This window comes from Trachurus trachurus (assembly GCF_905171665.1).
Source record: "Trachurus trachurus genome assembly, chromosome: 12".
Taxonomy (NCBI): Eukaryota; Metazoa; Chordata; class Actinopteri; order Carangiformes; family Carangidae; genus Trachurus; species Trachurus trachurus.
Genome location: NC_139908.1, coordinates 12,684,091 through 12,709,033, shown reverse-complemented (window position 1 = coordinate 12,709,033; position 24,943 = coordinate 12,684,091). Strand labels below are relative to the sequence as shown.

General features: G+C 41.5%; 1 protein-coding gene across 2 annotated transcripts in view; it reads right to left on the bottom strand.

Annotated features, from left to right (window-relative positions):
• Nucleotides 1–24,943, bottom strand: part of gpsm1b (G protein signaling modulator 1b) — a 51,776-nt gene that overhangs the window by 3,380 nt on the left and 23,453 nt on the right. Inside the window, exons 1-11 of one of the 2 annotated variants that reach the window (XM_083984157.1) lie at nucleotides 21,444–21,733; nucleotides 13,363–13,584; nucleotides 11,873–12,008; nucleotides 11,173–11,315; nucleotides 9,759–9,882; nucleotides 7,942–8,057; nucleotides 7,554–7,709; nucleotides 7,351–7,459; nucleotides 6,606–6,720; nucleotides 4,870–4,940; nucleotides 4,609–4,779 (exon numbers count right to left, since the gene is read on the bottom strand). In XM_083984157.1, the coding sequence (XP_083840283.1) occupies nucleotides 4,609–4,779; nucleotides 4,870–4,940; nucleotides 6,606–6,720; nucleotides 7,351–7,459; nucleotides 7,554–7,709; nucleotides 7,942–8,057; nucleotides 9,759–9,882; nucleotides 11,173–11,315; nucleotides 11,873–12,008; nucleotides 13,363–13,584; nucleotides 21,444–21,505 (1,425 nt within the window). In that variant the 5' untranslated portion in view covers nucleotides 21,506–21,733. Of the gene's footprint in view, nucleotides 1–4,608; nucleotides 4,780–4,869; nucleotides 4,941–6,605; nucleotides 6,721–7,350; nucleotides 7,460–7,553; nucleotides 7,710–7,941; nucleotides 8,058–9,758; nucleotides 9,883–11,172; nucleotides 11,316–11,872; nucleotides 12,009–13,362; nucleotides 13,585–21,443; nucleotides 21,734–24,943 lie in introns of those variants that run through there. The other variant, XM_083984156.1, reaches the window with a different exon arrangement.

The following is a 24,943-nucleotide window of genomic DNA, read 5'->3' as shown; positions in this document are numbered from 1 at the left end:
ACTTATAAGTAGATAATATGAATATTAATAAATGTGGTGGCCAATTATATTAGCTGTAGTTGTTTTTGTTTTATTTACTTATGACCTAATAAAGTAAAATGACTCTTTCAAATTGTTTTTGAATACAGTTAAGTAGTATTCTTTGGTTTTAAATTTTCAAGCAATTGTTAAACAGCTGTCGGTTTCAGTGGTGATCAGTTAACAGTGCTGGAAATGTGTAACTCCAATCACTTATCAGCTGATCAATGATTTAATCACTGTCCATGGTTTGTTTTGAGATAGAAGATTAGGAGAAGCTTTGTCTCAAATTGTGCTGTATCATATTCTCTCACCCAGTTTCATGGTATTTGATTTGCTGTTGCAGTAGTAGCTTCGCGGTTTAAGTGTATCTTTTTAAAATCAGATACACAAAGCAAGAACATGATAGATGTGGAATAAATCATGTTTGAGCATTGCTACTGAGAAAATACGAGGCTGCAGTTTTTGAAATTATAAATAAAAGTCAAGATGCTGAGAAATGATATGAGATTGGAAACAGGCAAATCTGCCAACGAAGGAGCTCAGATCAGATGAAAGCAAAAAACTTTACTTAAAAACAAGTTTTCAGCGGAATCTTGAAACAAAATAATACACCTGAACACCAAAGAGAGGCCCAAATTCTACTCTCTCCATCTCAGCCTACAAAAAAGGGTTTTCCTTGGAAATGCCTGGGGTCTGTTCCAACAGCAGGTTTACTCTGATCTCTGCATAACTCTGCAGAGTAAACACTGGAATCCCCTCAAATCTGGAGCATGAACCGCTGCAAAGAGAGGAGCTGGAATGACCATAATGAAGCCACGGCTTTTTTTTAAAAAAATGAACCCAAAATATGTTCAAGCCCCTTTTTTCATCAAGTCAAATATGTTCTCATTATTTTTTCACCAAGTCAAAAGAAAGATACCTCTGCTAAGACTGCTAAATGGCCAAAGTATCAATAGCTAAACAAACTAAAACTTCAGTTACTTTTAAAATATAATATACATGAGGAATATAATTTTAAAAAATACAAGAATATTTTATAGAAAAAGTATTCAAAGTATTTATACTACAGAAACACAGGCTAGATAACAGTGGAATAGCATTAACACATATAAACATTTATCTAAACTTCAGCTAAACTGAAATAGAGATTAATGAAGACTCCTCAAATTCCACACAACATTTCAAACAAGAAAAAATGAACATTTGCTACATTGCAAAAGGAATTCAAATTGCCTGAACATTAACAAAAAGTCTCACAGCAGGTTGAGGGGAGTTGAGGTCAATAGAGGATCGAAACACGTCGATGGTAGCCTCATTACAGAAGCTCTGCCTCCCTCCCCCACCTTAACAAACTGCCCCCCTCAGTAACAACACCACTGTCAACTCTATAATCACCATTAAAACCAACTTGTACGACCACAACAAAACAAGATGCGACACCTTTAACACCAACTAGTGGATAAAGTTAAAATCACTTTGCCTACAGCGACATGTGAAGTAGGTCAGTGTCAGCGGACGCTACATTAAGCAGCTCTATTCTAACAACCTTGTTGAACTATGATGTGATTTTCTAAAATAAAAGTTAGAGTAGAAAACAAACAAACTGAACTTTAACCATCAATAGAAAAGAGTCAAACATCTGCAGATACAACATATAAACACACACTAACGAGTGTCAAGACTCTTAACAGAGAATAAAGTCGGTAACCTCTGGTGTCCTCTGCACCGTGTTGTTATTCCAGCTGTAAAACATAAATGGAACATCTTACCAGCGCCACTTCTTCTTTGTCCTCTATCTATCCTGCTCTCTTTCTCTCATTTCTCTCTGCGCTCTCTTTCCCCTTCACTTTGTCCACATGCCTCGCTCACACCTCCTTCTCCCCTACTTTAACCCACCACTTTACATCCCCCCCTCTCTCTCTCTCTCTCTCTCTCTCTGTACTCAACTCCCTCCCCTCTAATTTCCTCTCCTCGTCTATCCCTCTGTTTCAGCCCTCTTTTAATTTCTATCATCCACCGACCCCCCTCCTCTATCTCTCTCTCTTTCCTCTCCTCTCTCTCTCTCTCTCTCTCTCTCTCTCTCTCTCTCTCTCTCTCTCTCTCTCTCTCTCTCTGCGGCTCTCCTGCAGGCCATTTTTGTCCCGTTCACTCACTGTGGGAAAACAACTCATTATGGGAAGCAGAGGGAGGGGTAGCTGAACCTTTGGGGTGGGTAAGCGCTTCTGTGATCAAGGTCACATTATCAGGAGAGAGGGAGAGCGGGGGGCTGCAGGGTGGAGGGGATAAGGGGCAGCGAATGGGAGAGGGGGAGAAAGGGGGTGTCAGGATGGGTACAGTTATGAGTAAATTGCATGCCAGCACTGGCAGACAGCAGAGATCAACTGCCCCAATGACTAGCCCTCAGTGCCGGGACTCAGTTCTTCAAAACTCATAATCCCATTCATAATCAAAGTTTTTTTTTTCTCCAAATATTCACATAAATATCATCTCACTGTGATTGTTATTTAAAGGCTCTTTGCACATTACGCAGCTGTGACTTATAGCACTTTCTGTCCTGTGTCCTTGGCCCCGTGGTCTCTGTGTAGATCCTCACTTCCCTCTCTGTATTGTCCAATTAATCAAGTAGGCCAAAGGGACAGAGCGAGAGAGAGAGAGAGAGAGAGAGAGAGAGAGAGAGAGAGAGAGAGAGAGAGAGAGAGAGAGAGAGAGAGAGAGAGAGAGAGGGACACGAGATGACGACAGGCGAAAGAAAAGAGGGAGAAAGAGAGGGAGAGAAGTAGGGAAATTAAATCATTCATGTGTGAGTGTGTGTGGGAGGGATGTGTGCTTTCTATCCTCTTATGCTTTGGAACGAAGTACAGGTGGAGAGTGGAGGCAAATTTACAGCGGGTAAAAAAATTAAATGAAATTCTAAATTAAAATCCAGTTTTAATCATCATCACCTTAATCACCGAGCGCTCGCTCAGCTCCGACCCCAAACAACTTCTCACCAAGTTAAGCTGTCTCCCTATGATACTTTAAATTCTACACTGCAATACATGAACAGTTAGCCCTGGTCTTTTAGTATTACATCAGTACTGTAGCCAACAGGTATATATATATAGAATAAAAATATATATATATCAGTCAGCTAGCTCGGTACTGTTGGAGTAATCTACTGGCCAAAGTTGTCTATTCACCACAGAAATTATTATCCGCCCCTGTATTACATCAAGAATCAATTATTTTATGTAAATTTAAGTTGTGATTATATCCTGAGGAAGACCATGTAATATGAATGAAAGCTCTGGAAGCAAGTAAGAAGAAGGCACTGAGTTGGGAATCTCGTATCTGTTTCCATGGTCAAGGATGAACTGTTCTGATAACAGTGCTAGTGAAAATACACAAAAAGCCTGATAAAAAACTTATGTGGTCCTTGAGTTGGAATTGTACCATCAATGGTCATGGACTTGCATCTATCCACATACTGTAGCTCTATAAATTTAAATAACTAACATTAATCAGGTTGAATTTAATGTTTTAAAATCTGCCACTTAAGTGACAAACAACAGGACTTTTTTGTTGAACACAACCAGAGACACCAATGCTTGCATGTGCATTCAATTATAATAGGTAATCAAACCTCATGGTTCCACAAAGTTGGTGCATTTCACTTTTTTACCACTTTTTTCACCATTTTACCACAGACACAAAAAGATTGGCAGAGTTGACACAGGGTACGCTTCAATGTCAGCAGGATAACCAACATTTACTTTTGGATGTTATTTCCAGTCCCTCGTGATGAACCATCATCAAGCAGCCCAGTAATTTCTCCCTCTTTCCCTGGATGTCAGACTCCTGATTACAACAATTAGCACCGTCACAGAATCGGGGTGTCACTCGTTGCCGTGGGGACACTGAAACTTAGGGATACAACAGCTGTGAAACGGCATCTTCACTGGGAATCTAGTTCACCGCAAATGGATCCTAGTCGGCGTATAATGACAAGATACCTTTACACTGTGGCTGACATCTTACATCATACCTAGGACCTCACGGGAAATTAAAAGTAATGTTCCCAATTTAATCTCTCTAATTTCTCTCATCTTCTCTTTAAAGCTGGGGCCCTGAGGATGTGTTGGACGGAAAGAGGAGAATATAGAGTTCTTTTCTCAGGTAGCTTCTTCGTGATTTAATTAAAAAAGATGCCATAGATCAGATTTAAGCTAAATATGAACAAGGGACTATTATTATTATTACATATTTTGGTGGGCTGCTTAATAGACTGAGGCATGAAATTGAAATTAGAGCTGGAGAAGTTTTTTTATCACAGGAAATTTTATTATTTTAAGTCTTTATCTTTCTCAACTTGCACACTTTTTTGTTAAATTAGATGAGGAGGTTGATTTCTTGTTTTGTCTTAATTGTAAACATGGAGCTACTGTAAGGAGCTGGTTAGTTTAGCTTAGCATAAAGTTTGGAAACAAGAGGAAACAGCGAGCCTGGCTCTGTCCTGACAGGAGCTTCTACCTGGTAGCACATGAATCACACACGGACACAATGAATCGATGCTGAAAAAGACAGTGAAGTGAAGACAAAGCCACTCACTGGCACCGGAGGCGGGACTTGCACAGTGATGTCGTCAGTGTCGACGGGAGAGTCCAACCACGGCCTTTCATCTGATGACTGACTGTCGGGATAGCCTTTCCTTTTCCCGGGCTGCGACAGGTGACTCTTGGATCTCCTGGGCATGCTTTCCAAGTCCTGGTTCTCACCGTTCTGCAGTCAAACATAACATTGTTAGTGAGGGACTGGCAGCTGTGTGGGGAGACGAAATACAGGGAATCACATTTACAGGAGAGAAATCACCTTATCTGAAGAGTATTTCCACAGCTCCACACTGTCCATGCTGTTTCTCTTGGTGAATTTGGGCCTTGCTCCTACAGATAAATCGGTAAATAAAAACACATTAAAATATCTCGCAACTTTAGAATATCTCATGTAATTTACTGTGAAATCATTTCGGGAGCTGTGAGGAGCTCTTTGTTTGTCTGGTTGCAGCTGCAGCAGTCTGTAGTGTCAGTAGTGGTGCCATGATGTTCGCTGTGGCTCTGAGGTTTAGACAGACAACTGGGCAAACAATCTGAATCCCAGTCTGTTTGCCAGCTCTGCACCAGAGAGGGAAATGTAGGACATGGGTGTGAGTTTCTGCCTTGTGAAGGGGTCATGAAAGCAAATATCGCACAAAAGCCGGGCCCATTGTGCAGCTCCTCCATGCTTTCGTGTTATGTTATTTGTGGGTCATTTGAGGGGAAACAAAAACTATCAAGTTGCAGACAATATTGAAAACAGGCTGTGTAATAGAAACAAACCGTCTTCCTGAGACTGGAGGTAAAACAAGACTCTTCATCTTCCCCCAAAAAACATACACACCCCTTTACTCTCGGTCACATTTAGCGCAGACATAACACAGACAGTGTTTGTCTGTTATGTCTGTCTCACCTGAAGTTAGTTTTACATTTAACATGGCCACCCTGTGTACACACACAGTATTCAGAGCACTCTCAAACCCACATGTGCTATTTTTGTCAAATGCAGAAATCGAAAGAGCAAAATCTACAGATTTCAAAACGATTAAAAGTTTATTATCTGTAGTTGAAAAGTGATTATTTATTACCATTTACTAAAATATAACAAACATTTTATCATATGTAAGCTCTTTCCTAAAGTATGATGGGCCATTTCTTTAAGCTCCAAGACGAATTCCCCAAACCACAGTTTGCAGAAGGCAAACAAACAGGTCCCTGATTGAAATACAGTCAAACACACACAAACGCACACACACAGCCGCACCCTTTCCCCTGCCATGATTAAGGAAATGGAGGCACTTGCTCACAATATGTGTAAGAAATCAAGTTATGTAATGTAAAGCGCTGTTGGAGGAGTTGGAGTTGTTATTTAAGAGAGGACACCCTGTGACCAGATGTATGCATATTATGCAGTTATACAACTAAATAAATCATAAATAGAAGCATTTACATGAATGCCATGAGGACCAAAGACCCTTTGACACTTAATACGACCAGCTTCAGGTGGTATACAAGATTTGATGATATATTCATTTCAGTGTTTAGGGCACTTCTCAATAATTGTGTTTTAATAAAGACCTGACTCTGTTACACTTGGACTCATATATCATATGTAAATTAATATATGTTAATTGATGTTGCCTGTCTTTGTAACTCATTATCTGAACAGCTATAATTAGTAGGAACATTAACCATGTCGTGTTTTAATGACATGGTAATAATGAGTGGTGTCAAGTGTCGTTCCATTTGTGACAGTGACTGAGAGTAAATGCCAAACATACCGTAAACCACCGGCTCTTAAATCAAACTCTCCCACTTTGTGAATGTGTGCATGCGTGTGTAGATGAGGAGGTTGATACCACTCAACACATCTGGTCTTTCCCTTTACATATAAAGCTACAGCGAACAGTAGCATAAGGGTGGGAGACAGATAACCTGGTAACAACATGTCTTTCATTTCTTCTAAAAGCTCCGTCTGAGAGAGAAGTTAGAGGTACAGAGAACTTTAAGCGTTACCTTGCATCTCAAATTCTGAGCTGGAGGGTGAAAGGTCACTCTCACTGACCCCCAGAGCCTCCATCAGCTGCTCCACATTCATTCTGGCTGTCAGTTCCCCGTTTCTGTCTCCAATCTGAGGGAGACAGGGACAAAGAGGCAAATACATTCGGTCAAAGGGACAGAGTACATACTTGGATCAACATTTTATTAGTTTGTATTTAAAGGGATAGTTCAACATTTTGAAAAATTGGCCCATTGCCATAATCCCTATGGTTTTAGGAGTAGGTTTGTTACCTTTATTTGTTGGTGCAAGCTATTTTTAGCAGAGCCACGAGCTGCTCAGAGCTACGCTACGGAGGCAAATGGAATTTCTTGGTTTCCCTCATCAAACTCATCAAATAAACAATCCAACAACTCCAAAATGCTGAATCAGTGGTTTTGCATGAATTTACCTCGAAAACAACTCAGTCTCATAATGTTCCGTTATTATCTCATAGCGTGGTGAATGTGCAGGTAACAACTTGTCCACCAGAGCGTTTTGGAGCTGTCGGAATGTGCATTTGATGAGATTGATTAGGGAAACCAAGAAATCCCATGATCCTCCGTAGCGTAGTTCTGAGCAGCTCGCGGCTCTGCTCCACTGTTTTAAAAATAGCTTGCACCGACAATTAAAGGTAACATACCTACTGCTATGACTATAGGGATTATGGCAATGGGCCAATTTGCCAAAATGTTGAACTATCCCTTTAAGAAAATGTCTCACTTCTTTGGAGATGTCCAGGTGCTTGCGGGCGTAGTGCAGAGCTTGTTTGTGGTTCCCTAAAGACACGTATGCATTTCCCAGACTCCAGCAAGCACGGCCCTCACCAACCCTGCAGAGACATGGACGTACAGTACACACTGATATGAAAAACTTGCTCCTCTGTCCTTGCGTCGACATTTGATTTCCTTTTCTGCTCACTCTACCTGTCGGTGAGCTCCTGGGCGATGTACAGGTGTTTCAGGTGATAGTCTATGGCCCTCTCATATTGCTGCAAAAGAGTGTAGGTGTTTCCGAGGCTGTAGCAGGCTTGGGCCTCCATCACCTGGTCCCTCAGCTGCCTGGACAGTTGCAATGTTTTCCTACGAAGAGAGGAACGAAGGAAGAAATTAAGTAACTATGTAAGTAAATATGTGTGACAGCGTGGATGAATGAAGAAAACAAGAGTATTTCAGGTTCATTTCATTTTTAAAATACTCTTTTTAAAGATTCTTTTTGTTTTCATGCTCAATTCACACTTCATTTTTTCTTTTGCAGAAATTGGTTCACTTCACTTTCCCTCCACTAGATGTCAGGCTGTCCCCTTTTCCTCACCTGTAGTACTCTGTGGCCGTGTTGAACTGGCCCAGGAATATGAGGGCATTGCCAAGGTTACTGTAGGCTCGCCGTTCTGCTGCTTTGTCCCCAAATTCTTTGGCAATGGATAATCGCTGTGAATGACAGAGCAGCACGATCAGGTCAAACTGATGAAAATAACACAATATCCATTCATCCCTGCTTCCTCATTTCAGCAGGTGACTTCAACCGAATTCGACTCCTCCAAAGCCGAGGCCTTTAGAAAAGTTTCGAGCACCAAGCTGTGTTGGACACATTATTTCATGACCAGAGGTGTTTCCACAGCAGCGGAGCATCAAATCAGCCCCCTCTGATTCCCTTTGTAAGCTGCGCGCTCCCCGCTGCGGCTCACTGATAGATTTGTAATGGGGAAGAGAGGAGAGAGCGGCTTCTCCCATGAGCAAAGTGGTTTACAATGGAGACTGACAGGAAACATGGGGAGAGCGAGCCCGAAGCAACACTTACCACTGATCCACCAAGAAACCTATTCCCTTCTTCTTTTCGGTGTGAGGCTATCAATGTGCACACACTGTGTCGCTGCAGCGTGAGGTCAGGATCCATTTAAAAACACACAGAGGTGAAACGTGCTGGAAGCAGCACTCGCTATCTCACATTAGTGCTTTACCGGGAAATAACACAGATTTGGATCAAATATTATGGCACAGTGTCCCTGTCCTATACCCACTACCTGCTGTGTATCTTTTATGCAGATATTCTTTATCAAATAAAAACATTATACAAAAAGACATTCAGAGAAATTACAGAAATCAGCACCGTCAGAATTAGAGGTAATCTCCTCCTTTCCTCTGAAGCTGACATGTGCATTTTAAAGTCTTGCTATTTTGCATGGGAAATTTTGTCTGTGCAAGGCAAAGTAGGAAGGAGCTTTTCTAAACATCAACTTCACTGACTGAGCTTCAAGCTCAACAGGAAGCACCGAATGAATAAATGATCATTTAGAAGTGCACTCACAGCCCAGGCTTCCACTAAGGCCAATGTCAAGCAACGTGCACAAGACTTCTGAGAAGAAAAATGCAAATTCATGGCAAATGATCTGGATCTGCACCAAAAAATCGAATCAATTCTTCCACCAAGTTTGTCGCAAATTCAGCTCAGCACTTTCTGAGTAATTCTGCCCACAAATAAACAGATAAGGAAATAAGACAGAAGTGAAAACACAACCTGCTTAGGGGAGGTAACATGATTAATACTAGGTTTCATTTCACAACTCTCATACATGTTTCTTCACAAACTGCATTGCCACATTGAGTGGTAACAAGTGGTTATCACTAAATCAAATTTAGTGGTCACCACTTGTATTTGCTTCTGGGCTTCATGTGACAGGATCATAAATAGAGGCTGAGCATTTTAATTATGGCAAGTTGCAAATTTTGGACGTGGTTCTGTGGCTTTAGGGAGGACACATTCAAAAGTCCCTGGACAGGAAGTGTAGACACGACAAGCAGAACATATACTGTAATAAACATGATGTGTGTTTGGTGTGTGGTCTGGTTTAATGTGCATAACAAAACATGTTGACATGAATCTGTGACACTGAGCAGCTTTATAAACTTTTTTGAACCAATAATGCACTGAACACATTTTCTTGCAAAGACAACATCGTGAGCAGCAACACAGTCTGAACAGCTGTGAGGTGTCACAAGTAAAGACAGGCGACTCCTCTGCTGATGTGAGGTCATTGCTCTGTTCAGACCCAACAACAAGGCTCACAGCTCGTGTGTGTGTGTTCTGCAGTATCATGAATACAATGCTAGTAAAAAAACTAGACTTCTCACCTGACGATGGAACTTGATCGCTTCAACAAAGTTTCCCAGCAGGTAGTGGGTGTTGCCTAGGTTCCCGTAGGCTCTGCCCTGAGCAGCTCGGTCCCCAAGTTCTTTGACCAAACACAAGTTCATCCTGCAGAGGAAAACAGAAGCAGATTTAGGAGCTGTAAGTAAATGAAATGCATGCTGACTATTTAAATGTTCATGTTTAATCATTGCACCTTTCCATCCAGATTTAATTGATACATCAATGTTGATCTTAGAAAGCAATTTAATATGAAAAAGCCCACAATAAGAGAGAGTTCTAATTCTCTCAGTATCAACATACTCCACATTCTCACCAGTAGATTCCCTTTTTTCAAAAAAAAAAAATACATTATATATGTTTAAATATTTGTCTTATTTATTCACTCCAAATTCCTCCTTTGCAGAATCTCTTTCAACTGAGCTGATCGTGATTTAGAAAGCAGTTTTTACAGTAGCTAATAGCCATACATCATCTTACATTCCAGAGCAGAAGCTCTACATTATAGATCTGTGTAAAGAATCCAGATGGTGGCTTGGAGATGTGCGTCATACATTTCTTGAGAGTGATGGGATTCTTAACAAAGAGCCATTATCTGAGGAACCCAAGGACAAATCTGACACGACTGCAGGGCTCTGTGGCTGCAGGGGAAGACCTTTGCTCCATTCAATGCTTCACAGAACTGGTCTATGAGGCAGATTAGCCAGAGAGAACCACTTTCACCCGAAGCAAATATGAGCCTGAGGTTTACCAGAGGGCACATGAATCATTTCAACTGCAGGGTTAATTATTCTGTGGTCTGAGGAGAATAAATTGAAATCTGCAGCGACAATGTAAAGTGACATTCTGTTGGAAACTCCTCCTCAGTTCTCACAGCACTTTAGCTATAAAGACATAATACAGATGTGTTTTAAGGGGTGGAAAAGACTGTGAGAGTGAAAGTTACCAATGGCAATTTCAAATTTCTGCTTGTGAGTTTGCAAAATCGTAGAGTTGGGCATTTGGACTCACAGCTAAATCAAGTCTGGAGAGTTTCTTTAAAATAGTTATAGTAAAAATAGTTCTCAAATTGTTAAAGGGTGGTGCAGCCAAGGCTGGCGCTGAAATACAAGTCAAAATCTGCAGGTAAAAATAGCTGAGGAATGCTAATCCAGATGTGCAAGGCAGACACATCAAGCAGCCAGAGACTGAGAAAAAGTTGGCATCAAAGCAGCATTGTTTGCTAATTGAAATTACATTTCTGTCATTTATTATACATACATATCAATATTTAATTGCATTTAAATCAATATTGACACATAGATGTAGGTAAACTGTCTATAAGTGTAACTGATTTTCCGGTGTGAACATCCATCTGTTGTGCGTATGTGTGTTCTTTACACTGTCAACTAAACATACTCGTAAAAGCCCGTGGCCCTCTGCAGTGTGTCTCTGACGTCAGGAGGCAGGTCCCCTGGTTCCTGCGTGCAGCCCCATAACTGCTGTTTGCCCTTGGCATGGAACACGTTCCCAATGTTGTACAGTGCTCTGGCCTCTCCCACCTACAGACAGAAAATAAAGACACTGATATGGATTGGAGGACCACAGTGGAAAGATCAATTAAAAAGGAATTTCAAAAAGGATTTGAAAAAGCAACTTTAAAACAGTCATTTAAAACACCATTTAGAAAATACACTATTGAATGAGAAGCAGAAGGGACACTGCCTTTCAAAGGTTGATTTAGAAAATCCATTTTCAAATCTGATTTGAAAATGCAATTAGGAAATAGAAATCCAAATAGAAAATGGAATTTCACTTTAAAAGACTGATTAAAAGTTGTATTTTCTACTTCAGCTTGCAAATCCAGTTATTTCTTATATTTCTGTTTCAAAATGCATTTTGAAATCAGTTTTGAAATTTGGTTATTCATTTGGGAATTCAATAGTGTATTTTCTAAATGGTGTTTTTTAAAGTTGCTTTTTCATATCCTTTTTGAAATTCCTATTTTCAATTGATGTGTCCCCTGTGGTCCTCCATACACAGAAGGTACAAAACATGTCAAAAAGGATGAAGGTTGTTCAGTGACAAAACATATTCAGACACAAAACATGCATGTTACCTTGTCTCCTTGCTCTTGAGAAATATCCAGATGTCTTTGACAGCACACGACAGCCTCATCAAAGCGCCCCAACACTTTTAACGTGTTGCCAAGGTTTCCACTGGCTTTCCCTTCTCCGATCCTGTCTCCTATTGTTCTGAGAGAGCGAAGGAGGAGTTAAGTCACAGGAGTAAAGAAAATGTTAACGTTCACTTAAAGTTAAATACCACTCATTAATGTAACAAGGTTCATTAGGGAGTATGTTTTTTTTAATTGGCTGCTTACAGTACTTTCTAGGACCAGGTCCCGGTGGCCCTGGTGAGACTGTAATGTAACAAGGTAAATCTCCCCAGGGTCTTTAATCACTTCCCTGCTGAAGCACCAGCTGCACTCACTGCAGGGGAGCGGATTACTCCTACAAGCTAAATATCCAGCTGGTATCTGTTGACTGTTACTATATGAAAGTCCCCTCACTTTTTCTTGGAATTCTAATTGTCTGACTAAAATGTTGTTGAAAGAAAAATCCCTGATTTTCTTTGTGGATCTGATTAAGTAAACAAAGTCTGTTGCAGAGGGTGACGTGGATCCTTCTCCTCTGAGACTGTCTGTACAACAAAGCCAAGAGCGCATTTGCATATCATTCCTACATACTTGTAACCTGATCATCACTGAGTAGAGCTACTCTGTAGTATGTGTTGACTGGAGTGATATATAGATAGACTGATAGATAGACAGACACCTTATTGTCATTGTGTAAAAACGACAAACTTTGGGTGGTCTCCGACAGGCACCTTGAACATAAAAAGAACACAACCATACACATACAAATGCAAATGAAGTGTATAAATAATAAATAATAAATTATGAAGAGTTAAAAACACAATAAAATATGCATGAGTGGGTAGTTCATAAAGAAAAGAGAAAGATGAAGTGACGGTTTATAGTGCATTGAGGGTCTGAATGACTGTGGGAAAGAAGCTGTTTATGAGTCTGGTGGTTTGTGCTCTTATGCATGGGTGGCACGTAATGGAGGCTAGGGAAGGCTAAGCCTTCCCAAATGTTATGCTGGAAAATTGTGACATTAACTCTCTCTGGAAAATTATGGCAATCATATATAATAATGACTGAGGTTGTCCCTGCAGCTGCTGCCCGTTCGTCACTATGTTGACGAGTTGGGAGTGCAGGTAGGACAATGGTTAATCATTAATTTGAAGGGAAACTATTCAACCGCTGTTTTGCTAACCCTCCACCTGGCCATGTGCATTTGTTTACAATGAAGCCGGCAAAAAGGTGGATATTATTTATTGATAAAAAAAAACATAAACAAAATATCTGAATTAAATAAAGACAATTCCATTTGAAATTAATGACTTCAGTTCATAGCAATCTATATAAAACAAGGTCAATTTGGCGTCTGCTGTGGAATGCTGGGTTAAATAAACGTGTGCCTCTCTTCATGGCTGGGAGCTGTGTTGAAAACAAACAATAGATTATTAAAGGGCGCAGCTCACCTGGCTAAGGTAAGGTCATGTTTGTGGTACTCCAGGGCTTTGCTGTACTCCTTGAGGTAGAAGTAAGCGTTGCCCAGCTGGCTGTAGATGGCACTGAGGGTCTTCAGGTCTTCTGTTCCGACCTGGACGGCTGCCTCAAAAAACGCCGTCCCTCCTTTGAAGTCTCCGGCCTTGCACAGCCGCTCTCCTTCCAACGCCAACTCCAGGCAAGAGGCCTCCATCCTGTTACACACAGAGAAAAACACGTGAGCTTTGTCAGAGGGAGAACAATGTACACATTTTATAATATATCATGGCCACGACTTCTTATTACCGTGAGGAGCAAATTGGACAGTATCACTATAGCAACAAGATCTGTAGCCATATCTATGGTTTGTTGCCTAAGCAACTGAATCTTAGCAGCAAGAGTAGCACCTTGAAAAGGTGTTGAACTGCTCATAAAGACAGCTTTATAATGATGCACATTGCATTAACAATTATCTGCATCGGGCTGATGACACGGCGCGGCTCTTCAGACTTTTTGGAGTTTGAAAAAATCAGTAAATCAGTGCTGTCCTGTATCAACACCTGTTGATCCATGTGTGTCTCAGCTCACCAACATTGTTATTCTGATGTACAGTTACATATGCCACACATGCAGGGAATGATTATCAAAACTGAGTTGAGTGAAAAGGCTTCCAACCGTGCCTCAGTTACCACAGCAACTGCTGGATCAAGGACGCCAGCTCGGGAGAATGCAAGAGAGATGTTAAATTTGTGTCTATTGACAAGTTGATTATTTCACGAAGATATCTCATGAAAGGACTTTCAACATGAGATTTCTGCATGTGATGCGAGTCGGCACGTGTGACCACGTACAGTAGGTCCTGAATGAAATGAATCTGGCTCACATTGTGCAGTACACAGCGAGTACGACAAGGTCTCATCTCATCAGTGAATTGTATCCAGAAAGTATACATCCCAGATTCATTGTATAATCCAGGATAAAGTAAAGACCAGCCAATCTCCAAATTCCAGATAAGGTACTAAAATGTAGAGTTAAGTCAGGATTATCCTTAAATCTAATCAGTTTTACAAAAGGCACCACTATAAAGTTACATTAAAGAGTTGTATACCATCATGGTGCTTGTATTTTGTTACTTTTTTGTAAGCAGGTGAAAATGTATATGCAAATTCGCCCATCATCCTACTTACCAGCATCTGAATTAATATACTGTACACACTTTTTCTGAACCAAAATAATTAATTATGACCAGTAACAGTAATTTACATCACCATAATGATCTTTTGGTCAGATTTTTCATAACCTTTCCTGATCTGGAATAAGAATGGCTTAACGTGGTCATTTGGTTTTGCCAAACCAAGCAACAGAATCAGTCCTCTTCAGGGCTCCAGCAGTACCTGTGTTTTTGCTTGGTTCGTGTTTTGTCCACATACTCCTGCAGCTCCAAGTGTAAAGGCCTGAGCATGGCCTGAGGTCGGGGTCCACGGTGGACCAGTCTACACATAGCTCTCTCTGCCCCAGTCAGGGGGCAAGGACCAGCAGCCATGAGGACGAAGGCAAAACGAGAGCTAGCTGGGTCAAAAACCTTGAGAAATGAGCAGTAGTGGTATCACTGATAACACACCGCCTTGATTTTTCGTGACATCAGGAGATACAACTCATCCAGAAGGAATTTGCAGATATATGAAGTCCATATTGTCCACTAAATAACTCCCAACAGAATCCACAATGTCAGCAACGTTGCTGCAAAACCTGGACGCACTCCAGCTGGAAGTTGCACACAACCGTCCGCAAACCAGCCAAGAATCACATCTGCTTTTCAAGTCCTCCAAAATGTTCCACAAACTGAATGGTGGACTCTCTTCTCCCGAAGCCGAGACAGTCAGAAGGGAATTGTTGAAAATTCCACAAAAGAGCAGATCCGGTTACAAACGTACTTTTTCAGCACACGCATGTTGATCAAAGGTCTACAAGAGGTCATTTTTCATTCATCCAAGTAGACGTAATCACTTGGTTGAGACATCAGCTGCTGTTATGTCATTCGATTTCTTACTATCCCCAACTGAAATATGTTGTGCGCCCTCTTTTTAATCCTCTTCAACCTGTCCTCAACTGTGACAGCAATATCCATTGTTGTGTCCTGTCATTGTAGAGCCACGTTTTAAAAAGAGGAAGGTAGAGAATGTATGGGAACATTCTGGGTGACAGCAGGGGGACAGTCGGTGACGACAAAGCGGGTGCAATACCTCTAAGCTCGACCAATGCCCCAATGGGAGACACGGAGAGAGAGAGAGAATGACTAATCCAGTAACCTGCACCTCCTTACTAGAGACCAGCAAAGCCCAGTGAGTGGCCCAGACTAATCCAACTATCTGCTGACACAGGCAGAAACATTATTAGGTCACAACAAATAAGACGAGGTGAGGAGCAGCCGACCAGGTGAGGCTAAACATGACAACACTGCATGCACATACACATTCAATTACTCTTACTAAAAATCTAAGTGATTTAGAAATGGCAACTCTTCATTTGTGTTAAAGATATTTGTCTTTTTCCTTGTTGATAAACTTAAATGTTGTATGAGTGAATAATGGTTTCTGTAAAGCACTTTGGGTATCTTGGAAAGCGCTATATAAATGTAAGCCATTATTTAAATGTTGTATAAGGCCCTACACACAACACATAATATAACAACTACAGATACATTACTAATCTAATATTTCAAGCTCTATTCAAGTGTCCCAGTCAGTCTTGACAGTGTGTGAGCCACCATAGACCATAATCTGGCTCCAGTTAAATGGAATTCAAGCCATCGTTAACTTTATTATTTACACATGTGCTTTCCTTCTCTGAAAAAGGGCTTGTGCTACGACTTCTCTCAAAAACCACACACAGGCTGCAGCGGTAGCAGAGAGAACCATCTCCCCTTTGATCTGGCAGGAAAATCACTTGACCTTACATATAACTCGCCATGGGAGTGTTCACCGCCGGGTCGTTTCTTTCCTTTGTTGCTTGTATCGCTCTCTAGGGGTGCGTGGGCGACATGGAAAAAAGTAATCTGTCCTCCATATATATATATATATGAAACTGATGTAGGACATAATCAGATGAGAAACTGTTAATGGATTTAAATAACTAGATAGAAATATATAATATTGGATATTCTAAATTGAAGCATGACCCACAGTGGCCTTATAAAGAGTGTGTAACAGTCTCACAGTATACTATCTTATCACCCTAGGCCACCATTCTCCCCGTCTTCACTGGCAATATTAAAGTGAAATAATGACCCACTGCCTTCCTCAGTCAGAACAAATGACTCTTGCCGCTGTTGGAGAGTCTTGGCCGAGTCCTGGAGCAAAATGCTCTCCAAACATCTTTTTGAAGGGCTAGCAGTAACGGATGAAAGCCATCAATGCGAGAAAGAGAAAGAAAGGATTGCTTATCATCACAGATAACAGTCAATGAGAATGACTGAGGTCATCTACTTGGTGTTGAACAAAAGGTCTCAACAGCAGCAACTACTTCAATAAACTCCCGAACCTCCCAGATCCCTCAACAGGATTGAATGCAGGGAATACAAGAGGAATGATCTATCAAGTCAATTGTTGATGTTAGAGTTTGGCAGTGACAAAAATAAAGTATAGTGGAGGTAGGTAGCTACAGGGCTGTTGTGACAGCTGAAGGACAGAGACTGAGGTGGAGGAGAGATGGTGAAGGGGCTTCTGTAAACCACCAATGAACTGGAAAGTAGTTTGTGGAAAATGGGTGTAGCCTTAAGAAGGCCTGACGACATGACTTTAAACTTCAGCAAGTCAGAGGACACTGTATCATCACTTACCAAAGTCAGAAAGGCCAAGTCTGAGTTTGGACTTAAAAAAGGCATTATGGTCTTCAGATTTAAAAAAAAGTGTGAAGCAAAGAGACAATTCAAATGCAGAACATGCTTTAGCCTGTATGAGATTATTTTTTACAGTGACTTTCATTCTTGCCGTCTTTTGCGGTCAGAGGAAGAATGGATTGGTGCAGTCCGCCTTTCTCTCCTCTGATTACCACTCTAATTGGTCTGTTTGGTAGACACTCATCCCATAATAGCTTGCCTGTGGTCTACAAGAGACAGCCTCCCAGCGCTGTTACCATGGCAGCACCGAGTAGTACATGTAGCACATTGGACAGGTTTCAGAAAGGAAGTTAGAGGGGTCGGAGTGAGGTTTTGTGTGTAAGCTGAACTATTCCATGTCTCAGGTTTGAGCTTGCAGAGAGAAAGCAGAACATGAACAATGAGCCTTTGTCAAGAGGTGAATGGCAATGTGTAAATCATGACATAAATATGAGGGGATCGTGTTTATGACAAACTTATGTTTCGGGTTAAGGATGCAACAACACAGAGCAGGACAATGCACTACGGTTATGATGGCAATGGCATCTCGTTCAAGATGTTGAAAATGTACGTGCAAAATAAGAGCAACTTGTACAAAAAGTCAGCAAAATACACATTTTACCTACTCTTTTCACTTTTAACAACTTAACCTAAGAAAAACTTGCGTAAAGCCAAACATTGCCTCCTCCAGAATGACACAAACCCAAATTAGCATTAATCTGTGCATCCTAGTCTGTAGTCTTTGTGTTCCCAGGTGATACTTCAATACATTTACTGCCTGCAACTGTGCCCTGCATCACATTACAGTGTATCTGTTTTCTTTTTTAATTAGTGTGATGTATCCACCTCATAAAATGCCCCACATTACTGTCAGTATAGTTAACGGAGCAGGATAAGTCATAAAGGCAGACATCAGTAATAAACAGTGCAATTATGAATGATAATGTTCAGATATGAAACCACGGCCTGAATATGAGATGTGACCCAAAGCCTGATGGCTTTTAATCAAATGTTTCTAAAGAAAGAGAAGTTCCTCCTAAATTCACAGATCCTTGTTCCATCCTCAGGGTTCTGCACGACTGTTCCCAAGAGTCTTGGCTTCGCTAAGAAACTCTGCGCTGGTAATCCAGCCATAATTACAGAGTGCCACAGCTAGTTGTCAGGGAAACCAAAGAGAAACTCTCTAGGAATGTTTTCTCCTCTTGCACCGCATGTCTCTTTCAGTTACAGCAGGGCTGTCTCCTTCTTTCTTCTTTTGTCGCATTCTCTTGTAAAAGTTCATTTTATTCTCCCTGATTTTGTTTCCCTTGGCTCTTCACCCTGCTGTCGGTGGTGCACCACTGACAGCAGGGTGAACGGGGTTAATAGCATGATGGAAATGGGGCAGCATTGTCTATTATGGTCACAGCAAAAAGTTAAGAAATATTTACTTTAACTTTAATAAAAGCTAAAATGTATTTATATGGCACCTGAAAGCAAAGTTCCATGGTGTTTCAGCGGCAAGGACAACATTCATGAAAGTGTTTCTTATAAAAACAATGTGAACAACAGCACCATCAATAAAACAAAACAATAAAACAGAACAATAGCAATAAGTGATCACAATTTCAACCTAAACATAATAGCAATATTGTAATCTACTAGGAAGACCGGCTATAAAATTGCATTTTAAGAGGATGAAGAGATGGACTTAGCCTTCCTAATCTCCTCTAGGAGTTTTGGTTTTCTGATACCTGACATCTGTGTTGAAGATTTACTGATAGATAGGAGAGAAGACATCATGAAGATGATGATGAGACAAAAGCACGAATGACTATTTCAAGGTTTTTGGCCGATGTTTAATTAATTTTGGAATGAATTAATTATAAAGGAAATCAATTTTTGAGAGAAAATTGATTAACTGGACCACTTAGATTAATTTTAATCCATTAATTAATTTGGTAGATAAATTATCTGACTAAATTGAGAGAAGCATGACCGTATGAGAGATTTGATGGCTGTTACTGTCAATTAAACACTAATGTTTCTACTGTGAGGCGATAAAATGAGAGCAGAAAACCCTGGTATGCCTGTGTTCACATTTCATAAATGAAAATCATTGACATTATTGGGGTCACGGGCCACGGCTGAGATAAACTTTGGTGTCGTCTGCATGAAAATGGAAATTGATGCGTGTGCGATCTAACGGCACATCCCAATGGCTTTGTGAAAGACCTGGGTTCTGTCAAATCCTGCCTTTAAAAATGTTCCAACATTAAACATTCATTAATAGGATTCACAATTTAGTCTCTTCAACTGTGGTGCCACTCTTGAGTTGAGAGTCCAAAGAAGAGCACAATATGATTTAATAGAGCCAGTTCCATGTGGACACGTAAAGTTGTAAAATACTTCTTTCAAGTTGCCTCCAGCGACGACACAGTTCGCTCTACCAATATCCAATCAATAGAATAGGTATTTTACAGGAATCCTTTGTTGTCAAAGTCCCTATACAGATAATACTGTATATCCACAACCCTGTAGAAAGGTTATGTATTGACTTTATCTGTTTGTAAAATAGACAGAAAGCAATCACAGAGGGCAGATCTGGCCATGTGATCATAACCAGCACTGTGACTCACTCGTATTTATCTTTCAGTGTGTGTGTGTGTGTGTGTGTGTGTGTGTCAGGGACATAAAAACCTCACAGGGCTTTTGAATGTCACTTCACAACTCAAGAGTTATTAACGTTTCCCGGCCCCCTGCTCTGTGTCACAGACACTTGGCCTTAAAATTAAAAGAGGGAGGGGGGAGTTATGTCATAGTGTTACTTGAAATCATTAACTCTGTGCTGCTAGATGTTTGTCAGTTTAGTAATGGTTGAACTGGCTTCAAGTAGCCTACTGTATATCATACATGTCCTGAACAAATGAAACAACGTGATGTTATCTCATAATATCTGTAGACTTATAGCCTCTCAGTTATCCCTATAGAAAACATCATCATGCATGAAGTTAGGCTACATCATTCTTTTCTCAAGTGTTAGAGGGGATGATGCTTCATTCTCACAGCTTTTCACCAAAGTGTGATCGATCATGTCTGAGATATGGTATGACACATAATAACTGACTAAGTGTGGCAACCTTTGCTTTCAGCTTCATGTGTGACAGTTTGATGCTTTGTTTTTTGCAAACTGATTATTTTTGCATTGTGAACTCTTGGTTGAATACAATAATTCAACTAAATTCCTCACAGTGATGAATTATAACCATTTTCTGGCGGTGCATATAGAGTAATTGATTAAAACAGAAAATATCAGAAGTACTTAAAGCTGAAGCCCTGTTAGGGAATAGAAGATACTTATGTCCCTTAAAGCTGAATACCACAGTGGATCTCACACAAGTTGGGACTGGCATTTGAGGGATGGTTAAAAGTTTAACTGTTTTATTACATGCAAATTAAATAAAAACACAGATAATACAAGAAAAAGAAAGAAAGGGCCTTTGCAAATGATGAGATTGGTTATCACATTCACACCAAAGTATGCAAACGTGGAGTAAAGGCTGCTACATCATTTTCCCCACCCATCTGTGTTGTTCATGGTGAGTCCATGTGACATCGCTGACATCACCCTGCACATATGGTGTGTGTGTGTGTGTGTGTTCTCCATCACACGTCTAACCCCAGAGCCATGTGTGTATCTGTCAAACGTGTCCAACCTGTAGACAGACACCCCCCACCCCCACTGTCTCCCTCTCTCCCTCTCTCTTTCTGCTGCCTATAGGCTATCCCTCCCAGGTCCAACATCTTCATCTGAGGCTCCTCTCAGTCTGCACATTCCAGCCACAGCAGCTCAATGACCCGAGCCAGGAATGAGGCTTGGAACCGGGCTCTGGCTGCCTGGCTGAGACGGTCCGTGGCTGCTGGGTCTTGGAGCTTTAAATCACAAGGAGCTGCATGGGGCTGGCTGGTCCAGTTCCCCCCATGCAGCAGCAGCAGCAGCAGCAGCCTGGCTCCTCCTCAGCACAGCACAGCCTTGAGCTGGCACTGGCAGCCGCTGTTATTCTCCCTCCTTTCAGCCGCTCCCTTTTTTTATTTTTTATTTTGTTTTGTTTTTTTAACCAAACAACCAAGCTTAGCTACGACGAGGCTGACCCCCCTCCTCCTCTCCTCGCCTTGTTTGCCGATGTAGCTACTACTCCCTCCCCATAGGGCTCCTACCTTGAGTGCAGCCTCTTGCTGGCCAGATCCTGGTCCACACCGTTAGCAGCCGACTGAGCCATAGCAGCGCTGCCTCTCTGCCTGCCTCCTAGCTCGGCTTCCTCCCGCTACGAGGTCGCCCCCACCACCACCACCACCACCTCCACCCCTCGCTATTATTTCCTCCAGAGGCAGCTACCGTTTTCTTCTTCCCTTCAGCTCCTCCACTTGTCTCTCTCTCCCTCCCTCCCTCTCTCTCCCCCTGACTCTGTCGTTCTTCGCCACTCTCCCTCTATCCCCCTCTCTCTTCTCCCCTTGCCTCACTCACCACACAGCAATGGCAGCTACCGAGGAAGTGAGGTATTGTGCAAATAAACCATAAAAAAAAACACTCGGCCCCGCCCCCCGCCGAATTCACGTCACGCGCTGGGGAGTTGCTTATATGCAAGGAGAGGGTTGAATGAGTTTGCTGCTGCTGTTGGTGGTGAACAAGGGTGGACTCTGTCTCTCACACTTATCAACTCTTCTTTTTTTTTATCAACACAATTTTTTTTACCCCCTCTTTAAAGGATAATAACCGCTGACAGGCTGTGTGCCACTGTCCTGTCTTACAGATACACCTGCAGCAGGTGGAGCGAAAATAAGATTTTCACAAGATGTTAGGCTAATTGCTCTTTATGGGGTTTTATTGAGAGACAATTATGTTAATGTGCCAAATGCTATTAACACATTAAAATACTGTCTGTTCCTCACCCGTGGCTCACATACTACCATAGGATGCTTTTACTTTGAAGTTTAAAGCAGAAGTAAGTGATATATTTGTGTTAATATAAGTCTTAAATAGTTATATCTTCCGACAGCAATCACTTACATAGAGTGTTTGGACCGAAACACGGGTCTGTCAGTCACTCTGCTCTGCTCTGAGCCGAGGAGAAAACATTTATCGTATCCTACAGTTTTTATCCAATGAGGAGAGAGAACGGCATGCAGGGCTGTGTGTGCAGCCAAGGGACACCGTGAATGTGGCGACGTAGGGACGAGGACTGTTATGGTGCGTTCAAGGAAACTCGTATTTTTCCGACCGTGAAGTCGTACCAGTTCGATCTGGTACGAGTTCACCGGTCGGAAGTTACGAGTGGCCATTATAGTGACTTTCACCGGTAAAACAGGTCGGAAAAACACGAGTGGGTTGCCTGGAACGCTACAAAGTCGTAAGTTGTGACTTGAAGATGTAATTTACGATTTCAAAAGCCTGCCTGGAACGCAGCATTAGCGAAAACGACCGGACCACTTACTTCTGCTTTAATACCCTGCATCAGGGTATGATCAAGCATGTTCCTACTTTGAGACATTCAGTTATGGTTTAATGTTTTGCATTCTGGTGGGAAATACCAGATTCTCTATCCATTGGTTTTACCGCTCATCCATGCAGGGTCATTGATCTGTCGCAGGACTACATTATAATAATATTACATTATTATTAACCTAATGTGCCTGTCTGTTGACTGTGGAGAGGAGGTGGAGAACCTAGATGAACCCTCACAGGCACAAGGAGAACATCCATTGACACACAGAGAAAGGTCCAGGTACAAACCTAGAACCTTCTTGCTTTCGCTCACTGCCACACCACCAAATACCAAATCTTACACTTTAATAAGTGTAGTAATTTAATTTTTGCCTTAATGTTGTCTACCCCCTAACGTGAAAAATGCGAGAATCAGAATAACAACAACCCAGGCTTCTAAAGTGCACATGACATTGCCTCTTTATCCTCAGTGGTAAGCTCGACCAGGTGACTATTAGTTCATTCAAAATCGAAATAACAAAAATGAGCATCAATCAAAGTCATATCAAAGCAAGAGACGAAAAATAATTATGTCCGTGGAGTTTAGCATTCCAAAAGTTAATCTGCTTCACCATGGCTGTTAGGGTGTTAGGGTGGTTTCATCAACTTAAGATTCACATTACTCTGAACAAACACACCCACAATTATGCTTGTCGTCACATTTTGATTAAACTATTCAGTCCATTGAAATATGTAACATTATCTTTTTTTTCTAGCTCAATCCCACTCACATCAAACAAGTGAGAAAAGAAAGGACAAAAAAAGAAAAAAACGCTAAAAACCTTGGAATATAATTTGTGATCACACCATAACCAATTATTCATAATGATCAACTGATTGAGATAATCCGTTTTCAAGGCCTTGAGAGTGTATCAATAGTTCTGTTAATTCCACTGAGAATCACAGTTTGCGCTCAGTGTTTTGTTTGCCTGGTCGGTCAGCGTTCACCTCACCCGCAGGTTGAGTTACTCCACCCCACCCACCCCTATGTGAGCTCACACACACAAACCAGCTGTGCTGTACAACCTGAGGGTCAGTTATATAACAAAACAAAGAGAGACAGGCCTCCTCCATGTTAGTCAGGAGAGAAAAGTGCCTCTGGGCTACTGTGACCTAGACCTAGATAAGTAACAGAAATGCATGATTATGACATTACTTCATTTTCTAGGTCTACAATATAAGTGAATATTAGTTGCACTTACTAGTTGGTGGTGAAGAGGGTTCAGAGTGACACTACTCAAGCAGCCACATGTTTCAAACCGCAGGCAAAGCAACTTTCCACTTGCCTTGCAATCCTGAACTTTCTTGTACTTGCTCCAGTTATCTGCACTTGCATCTCTTAGACTTGAATCCTGCCTTTCAGATCTGTTAAGATGCATTCTCAGGTCTATGACAAACTTCTCATTGGTGGATCATCATGCCCCCTCACCCTGACACTGTCAAATGGCATGCGTCCATTGTCAGTGTGTCAGCCACTATCCATCCATCCATCCATCCATCAGCTGTACCACCTATCCATGCAGGGTCATGAGGGGGTTCGCATGGGGATGAGGGCAGGGTACACATGCAGGGTCTATCACAGGGCTGACACAGTGAGATAAACAGCCTCACACACTCACACCTAACATGCATGTCTTTGGTGAAACATGCAAACTCCACACAGAACAGACGTTGTGACCACTGCAGCCTCATACCACCCACCAGCAACTAGGTAGGCTACTCTGCATTTTCTGCCCAGCAAATTGTGTTTGCCGAGCACATCTGAATACTTGAGGCATATTTTCCAGGATCGTAACACAATGAGGTACTGTTAGTTATATGTTTTATGTTCTGCATCCAGGTCCAGGTCCTCTGTCACACTGGGATGGTTTTTCTCTTGTTATACCAGACTGTATATGTCATTTAGCTGATCAAGCAAGGTCATTTTCCTCATAATTCTTAAACAGTGGTGGTGGTAGCACTCCCCAGGCAGACATGCAACCCTGTCCTCTCCTGAACAACTGCTGCTGCCAACAAGTTGATTACTTAAAACAAGTTGTTTTTTTGGAAAAGGTAACTGTAATGTTCAAGGTATTGTAACCAATACCTTCTAGTTCCTTATAAATTTACTTGCGACAGTGCCTTGAACCTAAATACCTGAAACCAGTGTCATGTCCTTGAGCCTCTCGGTTAATTT